The 26,612-nt window shown below is 36.3% G+C and overlaps 1 protein-coding gene across 4 annotated transcripts in view; it reads right to left on the bottom strand.

The window, feature by feature from the left end:
* Positions 1–5,547: 5,547 nt before the first annotated feature.
* LOC138813573 (putative ankyrin repeat domain-containing protein 19) overlaps positions 5,548–26,612 on the bottom strand; it is a 44,012-nt gene continuing 22,947 nt past the window's right edge. For 2 of the 4 annotated variants that reach the window (XM_070001992.1, XM_070001989.1), the window contains exons 7-15: positions 24,956–24,989; positions 23,019–23,172; positions 21,162–21,234; positions 18,650–18,720; positions 16,586–16,655; positions 9,944–9,972; positions 9,784–9,850; positions 7,348–7,412; positions 5,548–5,718 (exon numbers count right to left, since the gene is read on the bottom strand). In XM_070001992.1, coding sequence (XP_069858093.1) covers positions 5,647–5,718; positions 7,348–7,412; positions 9,784–9,850; positions 9,944–9,972; positions 16,586–16,655; positions 18,650–18,720; positions 21,162–21,234; positions 23,019–23,172; positions 24,956–24,989 — 635 coding nt within the window. In that variant the 3' untranslated portion in view covers positions 5,548–5,646. Of the gene's footprint in view, positions 5,719–7,347; positions 7,413–9,783; positions 9,851–9,943; positions 9,973–16,585; positions 16,656–18,615; positions 18,721–21,161; positions 21,235–23,018; positions 23,173–24,955; positions 24,990–26,612 lie in introns of those variants that run through there. The other 2 variants (XM_070001990.1, XM_070001991.1) reach the window with 2 other exon arrangements.

The raw sequence follows: 26,612 nt of genomic DNA, 5'->3' as shown, positions 1-26,612 counted from the left end.
GATGTAGATGAATGTGAATGACCAGTATCAGTGCTTGTTTATTGAAGGGATAGAAAAAAAACTGTTTAACACTCACAAAGTGTTATTTTGTGATCTTAATGTATTTTGACCCTTAAACATAAAATAACTAAAAAATTACAGCAAAACTGCTAATAACTCTTGTTTGAAACATAATCCAGAAAACTAGCTGAACTGCTCTGATTATTAAAGATCACATGATGGGGCTGGGAAGGTGGCTCAGTGGTAAAGCACTTGCCTTGCATGCCTGAGGCCCTGGGTTCGATTCCTCAGCACCACATAAGCAAAAAATGAAAAAAGCCGGAAGTGGTGCTGTGGCTCAAGTGGTAGAGCACTAGCCTTGAGCTGAAGAGCTGAGAGACAGTGCCCAGGCCCAGAGTTCAGGCCCCACAACTGGACCCCCCCCCAAAAAAAATAAATAAAATAAAGATCACATTAATTCAGCAAAAAAAAAAATTTAAAAAGATATAATGTGCCACATAAGGTTTATCCAGAGTTTACAACTTTTCCCTATTAGGAAAGAAAATTGTAGCTAGCTTTTAGAGAAGCCAAACAAAAACTTTTTTCCTTTTTCTTTACTTTTTTTTTTTTTTTTTTTTTTTTTTTGCTAATTCTCAGGTATGAATCAGAGATTCATGTTCTCACCCAGCTTTCTTTCCCAGGGTTGGTTTTCTATTACTTGGGGACCAATTTTTTGCTGGTTGTTATTGAGATGGAATCACAAGGCCTTTTCCAGTGGGCTGGCTTTGAGTCTCCATACTCCAGTTTTCAGCCTACTGAGTAGTTAGTATTACCAGTGGGAGCCATCTGAGTCCAACAGAAATGGTATTACTTTAGTTTCAGATATATGGTCAGCACTTTTTTTTTCTAGGTTTATTTTACTTTGCATTCTGACAAGAAAAATGACAAGGTGGTAGGTATCTTTCTTCTGCCATCTCGATATTCTATGTATGTAGGAATAAAATGATAAACATATGCATCTACAAGCTCTGGATATTCAATTGGCTGTCTCCTCACTCTTTTGTTGGCTGGTTTGATGCCATGTTCAGGAAACCTAAGTGGTAATACATACTCCCTCTCCTCTTGGCATCCAAATTATAACCACAAACTTTCACTTCATTCCCTATTCCAAACCCCAGCATTTTCTTCAAAGAAGTTAGTGTTTGCTACTTGCTTCTTTATCCATCCAGGTACTTCAATATGAGCACATATTCTGCAACTTCAATGTTTAATTGTGATTCACATAACAAACACTGAGGAAAGGAAATTTATTCTATATCCTGATATACAATGCAACTTTAGCAAAGTCTGAAGCCTTATTTCTATATTCCTATTGGATATGTCTATTAATCATTTTCTTTAAATTGAACATCTACATGTGGTCATCCATTTACATTGTCAATTGTGTATGCATAATAATCTACTGGTAATCTATTTATCCTATATAATATTTAAAGTTGTCCACAATCTTTTGATATTTTCTGAATTCTAGCATTGAAATGAAAGGTACTGTTTGTCTCAATATCAATCCTCCTCTTTAAATTAAATGTTAATTATCACACCATTAGTTTAGTCTAGAATTTGTTATGCTTATGCAACATTAATACAAAAAGAAAATAATATCATGAAAGCAATAAATTTTTAAGTGCCAAATATACCAATGATTGGTAATTTTCATTGTCATTACAAACCTCTTCCTCTTTCTCTAACAATTCTGAATCTTCTAAGAAATTAATATGCCTTATTAGAATGGGCAGCCTTTACAGCAATAGAAAGAAGTTGGTCCTTGAATGAAAATTATGTAAAAGTATAAATGTATACATAGTATATATAATATATTGTATATTAAATATATATTATATACTATATATATTATGTATATATTACCAACAATTCAGCTTACTCCTTAGCTGAATACTTTTACTTTTTCTCTTAGAATGACTTCCAGTGTCTCAAATCTTCAAGATTCAAATCTGAATATTACAATACTAACATATTAAAGATTCATCCACTAATCACAAAAAGAACACTGTAACAAAACTTTAAAATCATATAGAAACAAATTCATATTACACATTATTCTGTACCATATAATAGTAACATTTAAACAACCCAATCCACACTTTCCTCACATCATGGTCGTTTATACTGTTTTATGTGAACACATTTCTTATAGCCTAAACTACTTTTTCCATTGGCCTTATCGATTTCTTGCCACAAGTCTATGTGAAACCTTCCTTCATGATTATTTTCTTTCCTAGATGACTAAGTCTGGCTCTCATTGACACTACACTAGTTCTTTACTAAGTTTTACTACACCTTTACCTCTGACAATGGATGTTGCTTCTTTTGCTTGTCTGCAGTGTTGAAATTGTTTTTATATTTATCTGTCTTGTTGGAAAAGAAGTGCCTATCAGTTCAATCATCATTGTACAATAAGTTTTATTGGGATGAGAACACATTCTGAATGTTTATATACAATTTCAAGAGGCTTAGAGATTTATGATTTCAAAGAATTTTATATTCTTATTTGTATTGGAAATAGACTAGTTTATATGTGAGGAGAGGGTAGAGAGTGAACATGTGCTTTGAGTGAGGTGATATTGGAAACCAGAGTATAAAAATAAAACAAAAAATATTTAATATTTAATAAGACTAAAAATATTAATATTTAAAATCACCTGTACCTGGTGTATAATTTTTTTGCTAAATGAATGTTCAAATCTGGATCCTGCAGCATGACACCCTCATCATTTTTGACAATAGTTATCAAATCAGATTAGAACTGAGCTACATGAACAGTTTACAATGCTGTCATCCATTGTTGAACATCCTTCCATGTTGAGATCAGTTATTCAGGTATTTTGTTTGGAATTTCTGTTGTGTGCATCTGTCAATCTCATCACATAATAATATGGCTAGAGATGGTTTAGCCTTTGATGATTATGTACTGGCCTGGTGTTCAATCATCAAACTCTGAAATAGAACACAAGAAGAAAAAAAAGGAGATAGAAAAGTAATAGAAGAGATAAGCGCTGGTGGCTCCTGCCTATAATCCTAGCTACTCAGGAGGTTGAGATCTGAGGATTGTGGTTCAAAGCCAGCCAGGGCAGGAATGTCTAGAAACTCTTATCTCCAATTAACCACCAGAAAACCGGAAGTGGAGCTGTGGCTCAAGCGGTAGAGTACTCACCTTGAGCTGAAGGGCTGAGGGACAGCGCCAAAGCCCAGAGTTCAAGCCCCATGACTGGCAAAAAATAAAAATAAAAAAGCAAAGTAATAGAATAGGAGAGATAAACTTTTTATATGGGAAAATGACTTGAGGTTTCAAGCTTGCATTGCCTTCTCCAGAAGATACTTATTTTTCTATAACAGAGTTTTAATTCTGAAGTGTAGCAAAAAAAAGGAAAATATATATCTTATTAAAACATTATGTCACATTTATTATGTCGCATTTTATTCCAGAGCTGATTAGAGGAACTGAGCTCATAGCTAAAAACTTAGAACACAGAAAATATAATCAATGCATTGGTTGCCTTGTAAGGATCAAAACATAAATTCATTTTTTATTATTTAAGCTACAACATCTCAGTTGTTGTAAATATCAACCCAAAGAGTGACTTTTTCCTCTTGTTCCTATAGCGGTTTGCTTTTGAGCATGGCTCTCTGATAAGCATTTTGAAAATTTAGAAACCCTTTAGCTACTGATGTCTTCCTTTGGTAATCCCTAATGCATACAAGGACTTAAGACTATGAATCTTGGAGTACACTAAGTTATCAAAATAGATACATCTCATTTAAGGTTGTTTTTGAAAACTCATTAAGCCTGTATTAACCAGAAAAAGAAAACATTAGGCTTGCATTTGGTCATTGTATGCTTTGCAATATTATCCCATTGCTCTTTGTATATTCTTAGATGGAAAATCTATACCCTTGCTACTCAGTGTATCTGCTACAGCATCTCAGTGAAATCTGAATTTACCACACATGCAGAATCTTCAAGAATCTGAATCAGAATGTTCACTGGGGCATGGTGTTCATTGGGTACTTGATCAACATTTGAGAATCTTCATTCAGCACAGACTTGGCTTCCAGATTCTTTCCCCTTTTTGGTCTAGTGTGGAGTTGCTTCCTACCATGTGTTCCTAACTGAGAGAGCATAAATCTCACCAACTATATAATGTGTTTTGATCTGGCCTGAAATCCCTCTACTCTCCACAGGCAATCATTGTTTTTTTTTCATTCAAGCCTTCTAATTTTATCTATAAAATACATGACACAGAGCATGAAAATGTTAAGTGATATTAACTTACATGCATGTCATTTGTCCCTAGAAGATTATGATTATCTTTGTAGGCTTATAAAACACATATCAGAATGATCAGATATTTCAATGCCCTTCCAACAAAATTTGAAAATGGAAGGTCAAGTTATATTAGAGTTGTAATTCTCATGCTATACTCTTCTTTTCCCAAAGATATTCTTCACCTCAATTCTTTCTTTCTCTCCTCCTTCTCCACTTCCTTCTTCTTCTCTGATGCTGGTCCTGGAGTTTGAACTGAGCCTGGGTCTTGTCCCTAAGCTTTTTAATTCAAGGCTAGTGCTCTGTCAGAGGCATCAACTGGAAAGACCCCCATTTGAGTTCTTGTGTGCTGTGAGGGTGTGTGCTGGCATGCATTCCTCTGGGGGAAGAAGGTGGACGTCCCTGCCTCCACGTGGGGCAAAGGTCCTGATGCTGGTGCCAGACTCAGGTGATGGTTTTTGGAAAGTGCCATTCGTGCTCCTCCTAGTTAATTGTGTAGAACAATGTCTCAAGATTCCTTTTGTGTTTTTTAATGGAGCCCCACCTGCACCTTGCTTCCTCTTTTATTACCTTGAACCACTCTTTCCAATCGCCAATTAAAGGTTGCTAATAGTCCACATCCCCAAGAATTGTTTAAGGTCATCTTTCTGTCCTGTGATTGGCCCTTGACTAGAGCCTTACCTTCTATGCCCCTATGCCCTATATAAGTATAAACTTTGTCTATACCCACATGGTATGGTCCCTTTCTGTCTACCAGACACCGAGTTCCTGGGTTTCGCTGTGTGAACTGAAACAGTGCTCTACCATTTAGTCACAGCATCAAAAAAAAGTTTTTGGTGGTTAATGAGAGATAAGAGTTACATGGACTTTCTGCTCCAGCTGGCTTTAAACTGCAAACCTCAGATCTCAGCTTCCTGAGTAGCTAGGATTGCAGGTGTGAGCAAAGCACTTGTTTCTATACACACCGGCAGTGTTTGTCCTAATCTCATACCATGACTCTCCATATTGCTTATTCTCCATTCTCACTTTTGTCTCTCCTGTTTCTCCTCTCATAACATGTCTTGGGTCTTAAATCAAGTGGAATTCCTTGAATATACTCTTCGATTTAATCTGTGGCTGGACCTTGATAACATACCAAGTTTGTTTTGCTTAGGAGGGAAACAGAGTACACAACAGGTAATTTTTATTACCTATTAAAATTAATTTAAATAGAAAATTTTCTTTGGGTAGTGAAATACACCAATCTTCTGCTGACAAAGGAACATTAATGGTATGACTTTTTAGAAGTCAATCAAGGAGTTCATATCTTGCACTTGTCCCTTTGCTCAAGTTCCTTTTTGATGTGTATCCTCAGATGAATGAGCAGCAACTTCCTTTGGAATAGCCTTTGAGGTATTCTGTGAACATTGGTATAAATAATGAATTATGTGAAAAACAGTACCAAAAAAATAATTATGTGAAAATGTCCCCATCTCTTTCTCATTGGAATCAGTAGATTTGAAAATAAGAGAAACATGTCTCATACATGCTTTACCAATAAAGTCTACTTTTTAGCATCATGTGGCTACTGCATCTGTGTACTAGATGTGTATAAACTGATAACATGCTCACAGACAAAACTGCAGCTAGTAGCCATATTTCAGCAAGGAATTAATCTCAAAACACACAAATCTTCATGGCATCCCCATGAATTTTATGACATCATAGCAAAACATTTTTAAAACTCATAATTTTACTCAGCTATAATCTATCCTGCATTGCATTTAGAACCATCTATACTGAGCTTAATGTTGTTTCCTGATTTTTTTCTTCATTGAAACAGAAGGTATTGCTTGTACCCTAACATCAAATGTCATCTTCTAAATGTTGTCACCCTCTTACTAGGTGGTGAGTTTGATTATTTGTCCCCCATCCCTGACAATGAAGGCAACGAAACCCCCAAAGAATACATTTACAGACTTGCCTTGGCACTACTGCATGGGTATATAAATACAGATACTTGGAGCCAATCAGAATGTTCATACTTTAATATGAATCTAGGAGTCAAATGCTAGAATAGGGCCCTTAATTCGAACTGCTTAGTCATACAATGTCAATTTGGCCATAAGCTTTTATCTTGTAAGGCAACAGTTGCACATTAGAAGTACAACCAATTATGGGACATATTGGGCCATAAATATAAGGATCATATTAAGTAGAGGATAATGAATATACCAAGTATCTCCTAAGTTTTATGACAAGTAAGTTACTTTAATTTTTATTATATTTTATTAACTTTTACATAGTTGTAAAAAGGGGTTACCACCCAACAAATCAGTTTATAAATGCAATGCATCTTGATCAACATTACACTTTCCATCATTCTTCCACACCCTTCCCAACTAAACTCCTCCCCTCAACTTTCCTAGTTTCCTAGTTCTGCATTGACTATTATGGCTGCATCCATTATGGCTGCACTGTCCTCTTCCTGTCTTCACTCATTTTCCCTGCCCCCTGGAGCTCGCACATACATCTCAAGTACCATTTCCCTGATTCTCATATAAGAGTTCATTTTTTAAAGGAATTACACGATTTGAATTCTCCCCTGCACATACCATACTTTGGTTTATACGTTTGTATACACATGCATATGATCCCATATGTGTTTAGAAGTTAATTTTACATTAATTGGTCATGTCATTGTGGACCATTGAGTCTTTTTTGTTGCTGTTGTTTTTTGGGTGTTGGTTGTAGGATTTGAACTCAGGGCCTGCGCACTGTCCCTGAGCTCTTTTGCCCAAGGCTAGCACTCTACCACTTTGAGCCACAGTGCTACTTCCAGATTTTGAATGGTTCATTGGAGATTAGCATCTCACAGGGTCTTTTCTGCCCAGGCTGACTTTGAACCCCAATCCTCAGATCTCACTGACACTGGGCAGACTATTGCTTCTTTAGGGTAGAAGTTTCTTCTGGTTTATGCTATATTACTAAACAAAACAATAAAACAATATTACAAGAGAGATTAAAAATTTTAATATGGAACATACCAATGACCAGTTATGTTCATAGCCATCACGACTTTCTTGTTCTGTCTCTGCCATAGGTTCTGAGTCTTTGGGGGAGGGGAAATTAATATATCTCATCAAATGAAACTAACAACAACAAGTTACAGATAAAATGGAAGTCTGTAGATAATAGTTGTTCCTTAGGTAGATTATAATTTAAAATGACTTGTACTTCTCCAGTTATTCAGCTTAATCTTTAGCTGAATATTTATACTCCTTCCTATAAAAAATACTTCTAATTTAGTTCTTCAGTATGTTACTGGAACAGCTCTGCATGTTACCGGGTTATGCACATTCTATATTACAAAGATTCACACAGGTAACACAAATGAACAAACACTCTGAAACAAAACTTGAAAATCACATAGAAATGAATTCTCTACTTCACAGTAGTAACTTTTAAGCAATACAGTTCACATTTTCTTCATCACAAGCTTGGCTGCTTTTCACACTTTTAGAAATTCAGTCTAGTATGTGAAACCTTCTTTGATCATGCCTTTCTTCACTGGATGACCAGGTTTGACTCAGGTTTGGGGCTCCTTTAGCTCTTTATTGACTTTTCTACTGCCTTAGTTAACTTTGGGAATGGATATTCCCTTTTGTTATTGGCAAGGATATTCCCTATTGTTATTCCCTTTTGTTATTCTCAATGATCTTTCTTCAAGAAACTTTATTGGGAAGAAGTTCTGAATGCTTAGCTATTCAGAATCTTGGAGATCTGTTTTGTGAAGTGGTTTTGGCTCACAGATGCAGTGGAGATAGATCAGTTTACATGTGAGGAAAGGGTGGACAGAAGAAAGGGAAAAATGCTATATAAATATGATAATACAGGCCCAAATCAGGGGAATGTCTCCAAGTTCATTTAGAAGATAATGTTATCAGCATTCAAGACTAAAAATAAGTTCGGCTATATTTATAAAGGTACTATTTTGGATCAGCAGGGCATGACAGTCCCCTTCATCTTGGCAATACCTATCACAAAAAATGGGAGGTGAACTAGTACATGCTTCCTATGTTTTCTTTTTCATATCTTTCCAAGATTAAGAAACTGGTTTAGGCTGGGTGCTGGTAGCTCACATCTGCAATCCTAGCTACTCAGGAGCCAAAGCCAGCTGAGACAGGAGAGTCTGTGAGATCCTTATCTCCAGTTAGCCACTAAAAAACCAGAAGTGGCACTGTGGCTCAAGTGGTAGAGTACTTGCCTTGATCTGAAGAATTCAGAGACAGTGCCCAACCTCAGAATTCAAGCCCAACAACCAAAAAAAGAAAGAAAGAAACCAGTTTAGCATTTTGGTGCAATATCTTGTTTTGTTTTTTTTTTTCTATCTATCAAACTTGTTGCAAAGTATGATGACTAGGGATTTAGATCATTGATAAGCTTTTGATGAGAATGTGCAGGTCCTGTGTGTAATAAACCTCAAAGCCAAATTTAAACAGAGAATAAAAATGGGGAGAAGAGCAACAAGAACAAATCTACCATATGGGAAATGAATTCATGTTTAAATCTTGCATTGGTGACTTATAACTGTTATAACTGAAATTGTGCAAACACATACAGACACACACACACACACATAGACACTTCAATTGGAAGCAACTATTGCTTTAGACCTTTTAGTCAATTATATGATATAGCCAGTGAATTTTTCCTAAAATATTTAAACGTAGCTAATAAATATACTGGGTAATCTAGTCTAATTAATTAACTAGTTTTGGTGTTTTACTCAAAGCCTGTGCATGCTCTACCACGTTAATTATAGGTCTAGTCCTTTTTCATTTTAGGTTATGTTTCCAATTAGGTCCCAGTGTTTTTCTGTGGGTTAGCCTCAGACAAAATGATCCTTTTCCTAAATACATGGTATTATTATAAATGACCCATAGTGTCCTCTTTACTTGTGGAGATGTAAATGTTGGTAACTTCTAGCCCAAGCTGATCTCAAACGGATTGTTTTATTCCAAGTAGCTGGGATTTCAGGTATGAGCCACCATACCTGGCACTAAAAATTTATGTTTTCATAGATAAACCTTCTTATCGTCCAAAATCATCGAGAAAAATCTCAGTTTAAGAACCTCACTCACCCAAGTAGCTATAACTGCAGGTGTATATCTCTCTTTTAACCAGGTTAGAACTGGCTAAATCTCGTAAGCTTCATTATGATCTTGTGTTCAAATACCTAACAAGTATAGGGAATTCTGAACTGCAGAATTGAGAGTTAAAACAGAAACATTAAGTTGAATGTTGAAAATCTTTGTTTGTTTCTAAGGCTTTTGAGAAACATGGGTACCAACAAGGACATTTGCATTATTCATGTCAACTCACACAATCAACTTTGGGAAAGAAGAATTAGGAATAGGATTGCTGGGAGCATTCCCAATACATAATGCTCTTTCAAGAATAATTTACATTGCACAGTTTACCTGATTTGAATGGTTGCAGCTCCATCCTTTGTGTGGCGTCTTCCACAACAGAATAACTAATGTGAGGCTAGATGGGTTTGGAAACAAGACAGTTAATAAATGTTGTATCATTCATTCAATAAGTATACAACAATTTAAGATAAAAATATAAATGTACTACCTTAAAATGGGGACATTTCTCAATGCATGCTAAAAATCAAAAGAGAAGAGAATCAATCCTATATAAATATAACCATGTAAATCTTACATTCACAAAGTTAGGTACCACTAAATTCTCATGCTTAATGTTCATAATCACTACTATAGTTTTTGGGTTTAGGGTTGATTTTCCTCTTACTAGTTACTAGCTGAAGATAAACTAAGAATATAGATTTAATTTTTAAAAAACCTGCAGTTGAGAATTTAAAAGTAAAATAAAGTTTCCAGTGGCATGACTAAATAGAAATTTGTTAATATTATTTCCCCACAGGAATTTTGGACATTGATTTCCATATATTTCTTTTTCCTTCCCTCCCTCCCTTCATTCCTTCCTTCCTTGCTTTCATTCATTCTTTCTTTTTTTGGTGCCATTCCTGCGCTTGAACTTAGGGCCTGAGTGTGAACCCTGAGACTTTTTTGCTCAAGGCTGGCACTCTACCACCGAAGCCATACCTCTACTTCCAACTTTTTGATGGTCAATTGGAGAGAAGATTTTCATGGACTTTCCCATGCAGGCTGGCTTTGAACTGTGTTCATCAGATCTCAGCCTCCTGAGTGGCTAGGATTATAGGCATGAACCTGTCTTAGGGGAATTGGTTGTAGTTTTTCCCCATTAAGTATAATATTGGCTAGGCACATTATAGTAAAAGTGCTAGAGTTTAGCAGTAAAGAAACAATCTTTCACACAGCAAAAGCAAAGAAGGGGAAAAAAATGAGAAAAACATTAGAATCACTGTCGTTCTCTCCACACAGACACTGAAAGCAAGGAACGCCTGGGAAAGTGCCATCTGCGCTCTGAGAACCAACAACTGCCAGCCCAGACTGGTATATCCAGTGAAGCTAGTATTCATATTTGACAGAGAAACTAAAAATTTTAAAGTGAAATAAAACTAAATGAATTCATAAACAATAAGCCAGCACTACAAAGAACATTGAGGGGGATTACAATCTGAATAAAACAATCAAGATCAGGGATCAATACCAGATAGATATCGCTAGGAGACCAACTTAGTAAACACAGGAGGAAAGGAGAGAAGAAAAAACTTAGGAAAGTAGGAAAATGACAGGAAACACAATATACCTCTCTATAATATCCATAAACATTAATGGACTCAATTCACCAATCAAATGAAAGAGAACTGCAGATTGGATCAGAAAACAAGATCCATCAATTTGCTGTCTTCAAGAGACCCACCTCACAGCCAAAGAAAAAAGCAAACCCCAGTGAAAGGATGGAGGAAGATCTACCATGCAAATGCCCCAGCAAGAAGGCAGGAATTCCCATCCTGATATCTGATCAAATAAACTTTACATTAAAATCATTACTAAAAGACAAAGGTCACTACATATTAATACAGGGAACAACCCAAGAAGAGGGTATCATTATTGTCAATCTATACTCCCCAAACATCAGTGCACCCAAATATGTTAAACAAATACTCTCAGACTTACAGGAAAAACTAGATCCAAATACAAAAATTCTAGAAGACTTTAATACTCTGCTCTCACCAAAGGACAGGTCTACCAACCAAAAAATTGGCAAAGTCGTCTCCAAAGTAAGTGATGCCATAATCTCAAGCAGATTTAACTAACATATGCCAAGTTTTCTACCCAACAACAACCCAATAAACATTCTTCTCAGCAGCCCATGGAACTTTTTCCAAAATAGATCATACCTTAGTTCATACAAGAAATTTAAGCAAAGACAAGAGGATCGACATAATCCCCTAAATTCTATCTGGCACTAGTAGAATCAAGCTTTCTCAATAACAAAGCATACAGTAGAAAATACTCAAACACATGGAAATTAAACAGCACATTTACGAGCCACACCTGTGTCACAGAAGAAATTATAGAAGAAATTTTAAAGTTCCTACAATTCAATGAAAATGAACACACATCACAAAGAAACCTGTGAGATACAGCAAAAGCAGTCCTGAGGGGCAAATTTATTGCTCTCAGTGCACACATCAAGAAAACAGAGACAGACCAAGTAAATAATCTCATGATGCAACTAAAACTACTACTAGAGAAACAAGAAAAAGTTGAACCTAAAGTTGTTAGATGGAGTGAGATAACCAAAATAAGAGCTGAAATTAATGAGATAGAGACTAAGAAAACTATAAATAAAATTAATAAAAGAAAAGGCTGGTTTTTTTGAAAAAAATCAATAAAATTGATGGAGTCTGGAAGAAGAGAGTAAACCCAAAACAATAAGATCAGGGATGCCACAGGAAAAATTACAATAAACATCCAAGACATCCAAACAATCATAGATATTTCCAGACTATACTCACTAAGGAAGGAAAACCTAGCAGAAATGGATGAATTTCTAGAGAAATACAAATTGCCCAAACTGAACCAAGAATAAATAAATAAATTAAATAAGCTAATAACCTAAAATGAGATAGAGGAAACAACCAGAAGTCTTCCAACAAGGAAAAGCCCAGGACCAGATGGATTCACTATAAAATTCTTTTAAAGAGGAATTAATACCCATACTCCTCAAGCTCTTCTGAGACATAGAAACAGTGGGAGCAATCTCAGACTCATTCTATGAAACCAATATCACACTCATCCTCAAACCAGGCAAAGACACAACAATAAAAGAGAACTATAGACCAAGCTCTTTGATGAACACAGATGCAAAGCTCCTCAGTAAAATTTTAGCCAACAGAATCCAGAAACATATCAAAAAATACATTATGATTAAGTAGGCTTCATCCCAGAGATGCAGAGATGGTTTAACATTCATAAATCAATAAATGTAATCCATCACATCAACAGATCCAAGGTCAAGAACCACATGATTATTGATGCAGAAAAAGCTTTTGATAAAATACAACACCCATTCATGTTAAAAAGCTCTGGAAAAAATAGGAATAGAAGGAACATTCCTTAAAACAATAAAAGCCTTATATGATAGACCAATAGCCAATATTATACTTAATGGGGAAAAACTACAACCAATTCCCCTAGGACAGGAACAAGGCAAGAATGCCCACTGTCTCCACTCCTCTTCAATATAGTTCTGGAATCCTTAGCCAGAGCAATAGGCAAGAAAAAGACATTAAAGGGATCTGCATAGGGGAGAAAGAAGTTAAACTATCCCTCTCTGCAGATGACATGATTTTATATCTTAACAACCCCAAAAGCTCCATCCCCAAACTCTTAGAGCTTATCAATAACTTCAGCAAAGTAGCAGGATACAAAATTAACCCACAAAAATCAGTCGCCTTTCTATACACCAACAATGTACAAGCAGAAAGGGAAATCAAGGAAAGAACCCCATTCACAGTAACCTCAAAAAATATAAAGTATCTAGGAATTAACCTAACCGAAGATGTAAAGGATCTATTTCATGAAAACTATAAAAGCCAAAAAAATAAAAATAAAAGAAATTATAGAGGACACCAGGAAATGGAAAGATCTCCCATGTTCCTGGATAGGCAGAATTAACATAGTGAAAATGCCAAAATTGATATATAAATTCAATGAAATTCCCATTAAAATCCCAGTGATGTACTTTACTGAAATAGAGAAAACAATCCAAAATTTTATATGGAACAAGAAAAGACCTAGAATAGCCAACGTAATTCTAGACCAAAAAAAGAATGCAGGAGAGATCACGATATCGGATTTTAAGCTCTACTCTAGAGCCATAATAACAAAGACAGTTTGGTATTGGCATAGAAAGAGACCTGAAGACCAATGGAACAGATTAGAAGATCCAGAAATAAAATCACATACATACAGTCAGTTGATATTTGACAAAGGAGCAAAGACATACAGTGGAAGAAGCATAGCCTATTATTCAACTGCTGATGCTGGGAAAACTGGGTGGCCACATGCAGAAAACTAAAAGTAGATCCTAGCCTGTCACCATGCACTAACATCAACTCAAAATGGATTCAAGAACTTAACATCAAACCTGATACTCTGAAACTACTGCAGGACAGAGTAGGAGAGACACTTTAACTTATAGGCACAGGCAGGAACTTCCTGAACAGAGTCCCAGGGTCACAACAAATTGGAGAGAAACTCGACAAATGGGACTACCTTAAAATAAAAAGTTTCTGCACAGACAAAGAAATAGCAACCAAACTAGAAAGACAGCCAACTAACTGGGAAAAATATTTACCAACAATGTATCAGACAAGGGTCTAATATCCATTACATACAGGGAACTCTAGAAAATAACCCCTCACAAATCTAACAAATCAATCATGAAAAGGGCAAGGGAGTTAGAGAGAGACTTCTCAGAAGAAGAGATTAAAATGGCAAAGAAACACATGAGGAAATGCTCATCATCCCTAGCTGTAAAGAAAATGCAAATAAAAACAAAACTGAGATACCACCTTACCCCAGTCACAATAGCCCACATCCTCAATTCAGCCAGCGATAAATGCTGGAGGGGTTGAAGAGAAAAAGGAACCCTACTGCATTGCTGGTGGGAATGTATACTAATACAACCACTTCAGAAAGCAGTCTGGAGGTTCCTCAGAAAGATAAATATAGACCTCCCCTATGACCTAGCCATACCACTCCTAGGCATCTATCCTGAACAACAGGAACCAGGATACAAGGACACATGCACCTCCATGTTCATTGCAGCTTTGTTCAAAATAGCCAAGATATGGAAACAACTCAGATGCCCCACTACAGATGAATGGATCCAAAAATTGTGGTACCTCTATATACAATGGAATATTATGCAGCCATTAGAAAGGACAAAAGAATGGCACTTGCAGGGAAATGGATGGAACTAGAGCAAATCATTTTGGTCAGAGAGACAAATGGCACATGGTCTCCCTGATATGTCGATGCTAAAGCCAAAATGCAAGGAGATATGACAAAGTAAACAGGACTCAAGAAACAAAGGACTGCCACTCATTTTGTCTTATCATTGCTAAATGACTCCATGTTCTTGACCACATATATGGTATACACACACACACACACACACACACACACACACACACACATATGCATGCAAAGGAGGGAAGCTAGGAGGAGGACACAGAATCCGTGGGAAATGGGAAAACATACAGGCCCATCAGTTTTACTGGATGTCGGTGAAAATGAACTAAGCATCCCAAAGACAGTTATGGGAAGGAAGGAATGAGAGAGAAAGAGGGAACAGCATACACTAAGCAAAAGGAAAGAAATGTAAATATTACCTGGTGTGGAAGAAATAGTTGTATTGTCAAAGCTCTTAGAATTCACAAACTTTATAAACCATGAAAATGACAATTTGCCTTGTGAAGGTTAAAATGTGTTTGTGACTTTAAGTATCACTATTCCACAATACTGTGAAATATATGAAATTTATATAATCACCTAATCTCAATTTTAAAAAAAGAAGAAGAAAAGAAAAGTGAGAGAAGGGGTGGGTTAGGAACAATGGGTGACCATGTTATCAGACACTTTGTATTCATATACTGTTTTGTAGAATGGGAACTACTTTGTACAACTACCTAAAGATAATAAAAAAAAATTTTAAGTAATCTCTAGGTTGGTAGTATGCTTTCCACTTTTGATTGTTTGTATGGGTTAGCTGGGGCACATAATTCTTCTTTATGTAGCAAAATTTATATTTCTGTTTCTTGTTATTATTGATTTCTTCTCACTAGGAACATGCTTAGATATATAGCAACATTTATCCTTTCTCTTGTTCTTCTCTCTTGAGTTATGATCAAATAGCTTTTGGTCTGAATTTCGCTGCAAGCAAGTATCACAATATGACACCAAAGATGGCTAAACCTTTGGAACTGAGAGCTGGTGAGAAGCAGCGTCCCCAACCAGCTGATTCATCATGCGCATTTTAACATCATCACCAAGTTTTTATATTTTGAGAAGTGCTGGCTTCTGTGGAGTAGGGTTCCAAATTCCCTCAACTTACCTTCTTAGAATCTATCCCTCACATTTCTCCCTATCACATGCCAAAATTGAAATTGCATAAAAATTCATGAGCTTTCTAGTATTTTCCATCTGGTAATCATTTTTTTTTTAAATCTCTCCCTAAGAAATCACATCCAAGCCTATATTTTGGGCTACCTAATATGATCTGGTGAAGGAGCAATATTTTATGTGATACACAGTTATTTCTATATTCAGCTGTCATAAATAAAACGCAACTCTGATTGGTCATGGGATGCTGTCCTTATTGCCTTCCCAACAGTGAGGAAAACAGGAAGAGGAAGAATTAAACACCTCCCCTTACTTCTGAAACAGGCTTAGTTGCTGGACATTTCTTACTACAGACTTCTTTATTAGAAGCCAAATTGATACTTTCTCAACTTTGCTAATACCCTTGTACTCCTGTTTCTTGTGTCTTGCTTCTTATGTGAGCTACTATTTTCTCATTCTTATCCCCTTTACATTCTACAGATATAAGCATATCCAAAACAGGACTAATAATTCAGGTCCTTTTCTTGCATTCTCAGTTTAAACTGTTGTTAAAGTTGATAAAACACAACAATTTATTTGCTTTTTACTCCACTTTTTCATATGCATTTAGTATAAATTGGTGGCTATTAGTAATGCCAGTGATCACATTAAAAACAAGTATTTTGCCAGAAGAATGTTTTCTAAATGTTATTACCTTTCTTGGGTTCCTTAAATGTGGATTCTTCTGGAATATATACAGCTCCAGGTAATTGAAACATGTACACCTGTAAAACATATTCAGGAATTCTGTTAAAATTAATATCAATAACAAGCTGCATATAGTTTCCCTATATATTCTGAAGAAGACATATAATTTTTTATTTTGAAAGAAATTTGATTTAAAATTCAGATTAAAATTCAGAATATTTCACCAGGTAATCCTCTTATGATCACCACATCAAGCCAATTTTCTACATTCATTTGGCTACTGATTCTCAAGTTTGATGGGAAACATATTCCATTACAAAATACCTCCTAATTTGTGTAGTTTAATCAATAATCTAATGGCAGAATTGCAGAATATACATTCTTATATACCACATTGACAATGTTTTATAACATCACATTTTAAGAATAAATTTATATATACATATACACACATATGTGTGTGTGTTTGTATGTGATGCTAGGATTGAACTGAAGGCATTATAGCTGCTAGACTAACACTGAAACCACACCTTCACTTTTTTCTTGCCTTGGTTATTTTTAGTATTACTCCAATAAGAATTGAGTATTATTTGGCCATGAAGAATAATGAAACTATATCTCTATTAAAAGATATAATGTGTGGAAATTGGTTGAACTAGAAATTCTAATGTGAAATGAAATAAACCAGACTGAGAAAGACATCATATGTTCTCTCTCTTATGTAGAATCTAGACATAAAAATAAAAATCGTGAATGTTACACAGATGGACTATTTTGGAGTGAGAACTAGCAGGATTGTGAAAAGAAAGGGATGAGGGGTGAGGTGAATATGATTTAATGTACTTAATATACTGTATGAAATATTAAACCCATTACAATTATTGATAAAGGGGAGGGAAAATAAGATGGTTGGAGGGGATGAGATTTATAAAACTATATAGTATAAATGTATGGACCGATCACATTGAAACCCCTTTGTACAAGTATTGCTTAAGAATACAAAAGAAAAATGAGATGGGGACCTGCCTCCCATGGTAGAGCACCTTCCTAACAAATTCAAACTCAAATGTAGCTAAAAACAAATAAATAATCAAGGCATTAGACATCTAAAAGACTTTCAATGAGATAAATTACTATTATATTTAAACAAGATATTTCACTTAAGAATTCAGAGTATAACATTGAGTTGAAGCAGTACATGCTAAAAGCAGTTTCATTTACATCAAAAGGACTTACAAAAACACATTTGTCTAGAACAAAACATGTTAAGTGAGATAAGCCAAACTCAGAGAGACAAATGATGCATGTTTTCTCTCATATATGGAAGCTAGATCTCAAATACACTGGAATGTGATAAATTATACAGGACTCTAGGCATTCAGATAATGTGAGACCAAAGGAGGATACTCTTAGGAGAACACAAAGGTACAATGCCTACATGCCTCTGATCCCATAAATATTGTTATAACCTTATTGCTGTCGATGTACTGTGTCTAGTTCTTTCTTTTTCCTTTTTCATTTTGTGTTTTCCATTGGTTTATACCTGGTAATCACTGTCTTTGATCTGGTACCCTGCATTTGTATATACATTTATCTGATTTGGGGAAGGGAAGGGGAATAACAAAATGCTGAAACAAGGACAAAGGATGACCCACTGCAACAATGATATTCACAAGACACCATGTTGGAAATGAACTTTACAACTTCAGGGGGGCAGAGTGAGGGTGGGGGGGAGTGGGTGAGGAAAGGGACAGTGGGAGATAAACAAAGGAGTGGGTAACAATGTTTGACCAAAAAAATGTACTCATTACCTTACTCAAGTAACTGTAACCCCTCTGTACAGCATCTTTACAATAAAATAAAATTTTAAAAAAGAAAGAGAAAAAATACTTATTTGTATAAAATAGCTACAGATTATTGTCAATTCTAGCTACATTCTGAACTTTGTTACTCTATGAAATGCTTGACTCTATGATGTAATGACAAAAGTACTTAGTATTAGTATATGTGATACTATTAAGCAAAAGAACACAATACCAGTTTAGTAATTAAAGTGGAAATTGTTATGCACCGGAGTGTAAGCTCTGTTGTGGTGATGCCTTCTTTGCTGTTCCTCATGTATCACTTCGAAGTCTGATTCATCTGGCAAATCCATATATTATGTTAAAATTGAATAATAAAGTCAGACATAAGGACAGACATTATTACAAACTGTTTAAAATAGGAGTGATAATAAAACTTGCATTGTTTCTTAGTTGGTAATCCAATAAGCTTTAATATTAGTTGAACATTTAGTTTTTCAGGAACTACATAGAAATAGCTAAAACTTCAAACTCACTTGAACAAACATTGCATATTGTCAGGCTCAAGTCATCCAAACATCTCAAAGGACCATTCACTAATTCATCTACTCAGTGTAAGCAGACATGCATTCAGAAACAATTAAAATCCCAGAGAAATGACTACAGTTACACTCAACACTGTTCTCTACCTTTACAGGAGTAACTTTTATATAACCTGTTAATCGATTTCTACATCCAAAACAACATTAATTTTTACATTGAATGAATACTGTCTTCCAAACCTCTAAAATGCTTTTGCTCAAAACTCTGACAAATTAATTTTCTCCTTTTTAGATTTAGTCTTCCTTGACTGTGTTGTTCTTTGCCTAAACAGAACTTGCTTTCATTGGAGCTAGCTGAGTACTTTATTGTACAAGTCTATCTTGACTACTTGACCTGTAAATGATATGTCTTCTTTTTTTGTCTTGTTGGGGGTGAAGGGGGAGCCACAGAAAGTGAGGGAGGGTGAATAAATGCAGTCACGGTATTCAGTATACACTATGGAGGAAATGAACTCAATCTTTATATGATTACCCCTTTACTCCTGGAATGGAGAGGACAATCTTTTAAATCATCTTATAAACAGACAGCCTTTATTTCACTGAATAATGTATTGTTTGTTTTATTCTTGGCCTGACACTGGGATTTAGAAGGTGCCAGGGCGACTATGCTGCTTCGAATGCCTGTTCTCACAGTTAAAGAGGGATGATGTTAGGCCATAGAGGGCAAGAGAGGATGCCAGCATGAATAGTAAGGGGCATTCGTGAGAAAGAGAATTAGTGAAAGGTGCATGTATCTGTCAAAATAGAGATCGGTGAGGAAGGCCTTACCGGCATTTTAATACTACTAAAGAAAATTACGAATACAGAAAAGGGCTAAAGATGAACAGCTTACAGGAGTTAGGTTATGAAAACATGATACACAACTAAGATGGTTAATGGTTTGCACAATGGCTAATATTCTTATTAGCACTGGAGATGTAACATCATCAGAGTTCAGTAGTCACTGCCTATTTGTAGAATGAAACCATACAAAACTGGATTCCTGGAGGACTTATTGTGTGAGCAAAGTTGCCAAATGAAATGTGAAGGGATCTAGCAAAACTTCAAGTAGGTCTGTGTACTTGTAGATGCTCAGTTTCACATCTTCAGTGTTGCAGGAACTCGTTGTTTTAATGATCAATTTCTTTCCACTTAGCTCATGAACAAATGAGTGGGAGGACTCTGGATTTATAGTTTAGAGTCATTATATATTATTTTCTCTGATTTATTGCTGAATATTAGATACATGACTGATTAACAGCACAGAATTGATACATGAAATAAAACTCACTTTACATGCAGTTAAGTAATACACTGGGCCAGGCACAGGGGATCATGTGTGCAATCCTAGTTACTTGAAAGGATAGTGATTTGAGGCATAGCAAAAATTCCATGTGATACCCCCATGTCTATCAAAAGCTGGGCATGATAGCACCTGCTTGTCATTCCAGCTAACTGAGAAGTATATAAGAAGTTTACAGTCTAGGAAGTGGTGCTGTGGCTCAACCAAAAAAAAAAAAAGACGACAAAGAAGAAGTTTACAGTCTAGACTGGCCCATGAACAAAATGTAAGGAGCTTGTGGGAAAACAACTAAAGCAGAAAGGATCGAGTGTGTAGCTCAAGCAGTAGAGTGCTTGCTTAACAGGCCTGAGGCCCTGATCTCAAACCCCAGTACCACCAAAAAGAGTAGGACACTGTGTAACCTAGGGTAATAAAAATGACTCATAAAACAAATCATTGTGCCTTGTTATGGGGCCTTGCAGTGTACTCAGTGAAGTCCAGAACTCCTGGCTTCAATGAATCTCTTGCCTTGACCATCCAAGTAGTTGTGATAACGGGCATATGTCTGGCACCAAACTACCCAATAAACAACCTATACTTGCATAAAATATCACACATCCCAGGATTACCAGTGCAAATCTTGTGTAAACAAATATAGGAGATTCAGAAGTTGGGAACTGAGGCCAATGAAATATAAGCATAGAAGCATCTATGTTAAACTCTGCATTTTAAAATCCTTTTCTTTCACTATGTAAAAGTGCTTTTCTAAAGCACTCATGCTAACAATGGCTTTTGCACTTACACATATCAAATTATATGATCCATTTGGGGATAAAAGAATTAGCAATAGGGAGACGAGGAGATTTTCAAACTTTCTCTAGTGCAACTTTTCAGAGTAATTTGTTGTGTAAAGTTTACCTGATTCAAATGGTATGACCTCTAATATTCTTTGTGCTTCATTCATGATAGAATCCTTCATGTCAGTGCTGGGCTGGAGGAATATCACAAACAGATGCATAACATATGATGTGTAGTCAATACAGTGTGTACTCAGTAATGACAATGAGGTAAAACCCCTTCTCTGGGTCATGTTGAAATAAGGATCAGCGATCTTGGACAAAGTACAGAACTCTTTCCCAATGAGAACTACATAAAAGCATAGAAAATAGGGTTTTTAACCTCCTGTAACTCGTGGCAACACAGGACTTTGTGGTGAGTAAATAGTGAAGTATAAATACCAAAGCTTTAAATATTAGAATATGATACAAGGAATTTGAATAGATTATTTTGTTTGTTTGTTTGTTTTTTGGGTCCGGTCATGGGGCCTGAACTCTGGGCCTGGGCACTGTCCCTCAGCTCTTCAGCTCAAGGCTAGCGCTCTACACTTGAGCCACAGCGCCACTTCCGGCTTTTTTCTTTTTGTTTATGTGGTGCTGAGGAATTGAACCCAGGGCCTCAGGCATGCAAGGTAAGCGCTCTACCACTGAGCCACCTTCCCAGCCCTAGATTATTTTTTAAAAAGGTAAACACCAAGGATTTCTGTAACCATGAATCCCAAATAGTGCCTAGCTGTTATTTGAGAATAAAGTGTATTCTGAGAGATATTTATTCTTCAGTGACAAGAATAGTTGTAAATATGTACTCTGAATGGAATAAATTAGAAAGCCAGGGAAATCTCTTTGCAGTACAAAGGCCAAGATACAAATTTTGAGTTTCTAAAATTTCCACAATGTACACTCCTATTTTAGTCCCTATGTAGCCACAAGAAGGAAAAACAGAGTAAAAGTCTTCTTAAGAAATACCAAATTTGAAAAGATTCAAGAAGAAATAAAAATTGCATATTCTATGCTTCAATGTTTTGAAACTAAAGGCACCAGGAAGATTGCTTGATTACTAGAATAGCTAGTTGATCTATTAAGTCATTTTATTTATTTATTTATTTTGTGTGTATCAGTCACGGGCCTCAACTCTGGGCCTGGGCGCTGTCCCTCAGCACTTCAGTTTAAGGCTAGTGCTCTACCACTTAAGCCACAGTGCCACTTCTGGCTTTTTCTGCTTATGCGGTGTTGAGGAATCGAACCTAGGGCCTTATGCATGGAAGACAGGCATTCTACCACTGAGCCATCTTCCCAGCCCCAGTATTAAGTCATTAAAAAAAATCACAGTAAGAAATATTTGTCCAGTGGCTCATGCCTATAATACTGGCTACTCAGGAGGCTGAGATCTGAGGATTGCCCTTCAAAGCCATCCCAGGGAGGAAAGTCCATGAGACTTTAAGCTCCACCAGAAAAATGGAAGTGGCTTTGTGGTTCAGGTGATAGAGTCCTAGCATCGAGCTGAAGAGCTGAGGGACAGCATCCAGGCCCAGAGTTCAAGCCCCACAACCAACAAAAAGCAAGGAAGGAAGGAAGGAAGGAAGGAAAGAAGGAAAGAAGGAAGGAGGGAAGGAGGGAAGGAAGGAAGGAAGGATGGAAGGAAGGAAGGAAGGAAGGAAAGGAGAGAGAGAGAGAGAAACATTTGTCCAAGTAATGCTGGGCCAATTTCCAATTTCTTCTATTGTGGGAACACTGCCTTTGGTTACCATTTTGGTCAGCTACCAGTACCACAAAGCATTTACTAGTCCTGTTGTTTTGTCAATAACAAGTACTCTTGAGTCTTATCAAGTGGCTTTCTCTGACTAGTATCTAAATAAACAATGGCAAGTAGACTACTGCTAAAAATACAACAGCAAACACAATTTCAGAGCAAAGAAATCTGTTTTGGAGAGGACTTTACCGTGCCACTGGAATGACTGTCATCCTCCATGGATGTAGATTCAGGATCCCTGGGAGCAGGTTCCTTGGGGTCAGAAGAAGGTTCCAGAGGAGGACGTTCATTGGGAGCAGTTTCCTTAAGACCAGGATTACAGGGAGCAGTGTCCTTGCATGGACTTGAGAGCAAACCAGATAATAAAATGGGAGAGTACAGCTCCTTTAAAAATCGGATGAAAATTCAGCTCTCTGGACATGAGCTGCTATTTTTTCATTGATGTAGTTTGACTTCTGTCTGAATTTGGCCTTCCCTTACCTCCTTCTACCTCCACTCTTCCCAGTCCATGAAGTACTCAATGATGACTCAGTCTTTGTACCACATCAGACAATCAGTTGATGTGAACTACTAGCCTTCTCACTGGGTATCAGTGGCTCAAGCCTGTGATTCTAGCTCCTCAGACAAGATGTAAGGATCATGGTGTAAAGCCAGCCTGATCAGGAAAGTCCGCATGACTTTTATCTCCAACTAAACACCAAAAAGCTAAAACTCCTCAGAAGTAGAGTGCTAACCTTGAACAAAAAATGTTCAGGGATAATACCTAGAACCTAAGTTCAAGCCCCATGACCAGTACAAAAATAAAAATTAAAAAAAAAAAAAGAAATTGGCTTTCACAATTTCCTTGTCCTTCAAGTTGAGTTGAAAATTCTGTTAACGACTTAAAAATAACTTTTAACCTATACTAAAACTCAATAGCCTAATTTAAGGTAAAAAAAGATACATCAGCCCTTCTCCATTGCCTCCAAGAATGATCTGCATAACTTAATAATGGCAGTCCCAGTTCTTCAGCGTGTCAAGTGACTATTTAAAAAAATCTGTTACTCCTTTCCATAAAACAATAAAGGAAGTCCTTGGACATTTAAAATGTTTGAATACATTTACACAAAAGTCAAATGCATATATATATATATGCATATATATTTCCCCCAGAAAGATTAAAATAATAAAGTTTATAAATTCAATTACTTTTCATATTTGGTTGTACCTTATTCATGTCCACATTAACTAGAAGATTTAAAAACCTTCAAAAGTTACTTCACATGTTTCTACAGCAACACAAAAATACAACATATTCCTTACTCTATTGGAACCATAATTCTGTGTGTGTGTGTGTGTGTGTGTGTGTGTGTGTGTGTGTGTGTGTGTGTGTGTGTGTGTGTAGGTCCTAGGGCTTGAACTCAGGGCCTGTGCACTGTCGCTGAGCTTTTTTGCTCAAGGCCTGTGCTCTACCACTTTGAGCTACAGCCCCACTCCAGCTTTTCTGGGTAGTTAATTGGAGATAAGACTTTCTCTCAGACTTTCCTGTCTCGTCTGGCTTTGAATTGTGATTCTCAGATCTTAGCCACCTGAGTAGCTAGCATGACAGATGTGAGTCACTGACACTTGGCTGGAACCTCAATTTTAATATGCCTCTCCACGTACTTTGTGTCATTAACTCCTGTATTATGTTTATCAAAATTCTTAATAAATTCACATGTTCTGATCTCGTTCTTCAATCTCTTATTCTAAATCAGTCAAGGTTTTTTTCCTCTATCTGATAACTCATTCTTTTCATCTTCCACAGGGATTAGTCCCCAATTCTATTTTTGCAAAATGTCTGTCTTATCTATGCCTTTTAACGTATCCAAAACATCATTTTTTGCCAGTCCTAGAGCTTGAACTCAGGGCCTAGGCACTGTCCCTGAGCTTCTTTGGCTCAAGGCTAGCACTCTACCTCTTGAGCCACACTCTACCACTAAGCCACATTTCTAGCCCGGATATTTTACGTCAGTACAACCATTTTCCTCTCTCCCTTTCTCTTTCTCAAAAAAAGGGTTGAGGGTAGAACACTAAACAAATAATCCTTAATTCTTATTTCATAATTATGTAACAGTATTTTTTTTAAAAAAACTATAAAATCATACCTGGCTAGAGAAGTGTCATCAAAAGTTCTTTGAGCTATTAACAAAAAAGTAAATATATTTAAATCAACAATACAAATGATAAATTATGGACAAATTAAGATGGTGGTGATTTGCTAGAAAATATTTGTAGACCACACTTTTGAATGTTTAAAAATGAATACTTCTCATTTGTGTTATCACATGCAAGGAGAAGAATAAAATTAATCAATTTTGATACCTTAAAATAAACTACTGTGTACAAAGGCCATCATCTAAACTGAATGCTATCAGAGTGACAAAAGTGATGCCATTAGCAGAATGTGTATCACAACACAGATTGACAGTGTTGAGCAAATGACATATTGCTTCTGGAATAATGTTATTATAAACAATTCAGAGAATAAACCTATTTTGTAGTGATACAATGCATCTTCTCCACATAATTAGTCAACAGTGTTCAATGCAGGCTGAAAGACACTATCACAGGAGGCTTACACTATAGGCACTGTACTTTGAGGTATGAAAAACCATGGAAACAGTCAGGGATAATGGCCCTGGCAAAGATTTTCCCATTGGAGAATTGCTCAAGAAGTCACTGTGCTGTTCACATTCTCTGATTCTCTCCTGGCAGAAATGCTGAAAAGAAAGGATTCGGTTCAGCTGTTTTCTCATTCTGCCCTGCCCTGCCCTGCCCTGCCCTGCCCTGCCCTGCCCTGCCCTGCCCTGAAGGTTCACGTGCATCTGCCATTTTGCCTGTTGTGGAAATAGTCACTGGGAAAAATCACTCCCTTCAGAGTTTATCCACTTTGAGCAATAGCTAAGAGCTAGAAAGAAGCTAAAAAGAAGGAACAGGGATTTAGAAGCCAGGAAGGATATGATTCAGATACAGGTTTAGATATACATATGCATATGAGCATGCATATAAATATACAGATGGATATGGATACAAATATAGATGTTCTCCTAGTGGTAGGGAAAAAAGTCTGTTCCGCTCAGGTGAAGTACATGAACAAAGCAAGACCTTACTAGCATTTCTAACCACAAAATATCTACTCATAGAAGGTGAGGACCTACAAAAAAGAGAGAATCATCTGAGGTATGGCTTAATAGATAAGTCCATAGAATATCCTGAGCTCACTTCTCAGCAGCACAAATTATCAAGAAGAAAATGAGCCATGCTATAATATTATAGGCCATTTCATTCTCATCCCTCAGAGGAAGAAGATCATTTGATTAATCTGTAATATTTATATTCCTTCTATTTCCCTTAGGAGAGTAGATATGACAGACACCATTAATCCCTCCTGAGATCACCTTCTCCAATTCTTAAGAGAAACTGGAGTGAACAGAACACAATGTCCAAAATAGTGCTTTGTACTGCAGTATCATATTATTTCCTCAACCGTTCTCGTCATATGACAATTTTCTATGAAAAAACTTTTTCATCAGGTAGACCCTTTGTCACCATCTCTTATGCTAATGAACAAAATCAGAAGTAAGAAAGGTCAGAATTACAGCTGATAGAACATTTCCCCAAAATGCACAGGGTTCTAGGTTCAATCCATAGAACCCCCAAAGGAAAAAAAGCTACGAATGGTTTAAAAATCAAATGCAGGAAGAAGTAAATTGGAGATAATAAAGAATAACAGAAACAATGTAGTAGTATCTAAATTGAAAG

Source organism: Dipodomys merriami, unplaced genomic scaffold (genome assembly GCF_024711535.1).
Source record: "Dipodomys merriami isolate MVZ:Mamm:240054 unplaced genomic scaffold, mDipMer1.0.p SCAF_6, whole genome shotgun sequence".
In the NCBI taxonomy this organism is placed as follows: Eukaryota; Metazoa; Chordata; class Mammalia; order Rodentia; family Heteromyidae; genus Dipodomys; species Dipodomys merriami.
Note: the sequence above shows the minus strand (reverse complement) of the source record. Positions and strands in the feature narration are given on the sequence as shown.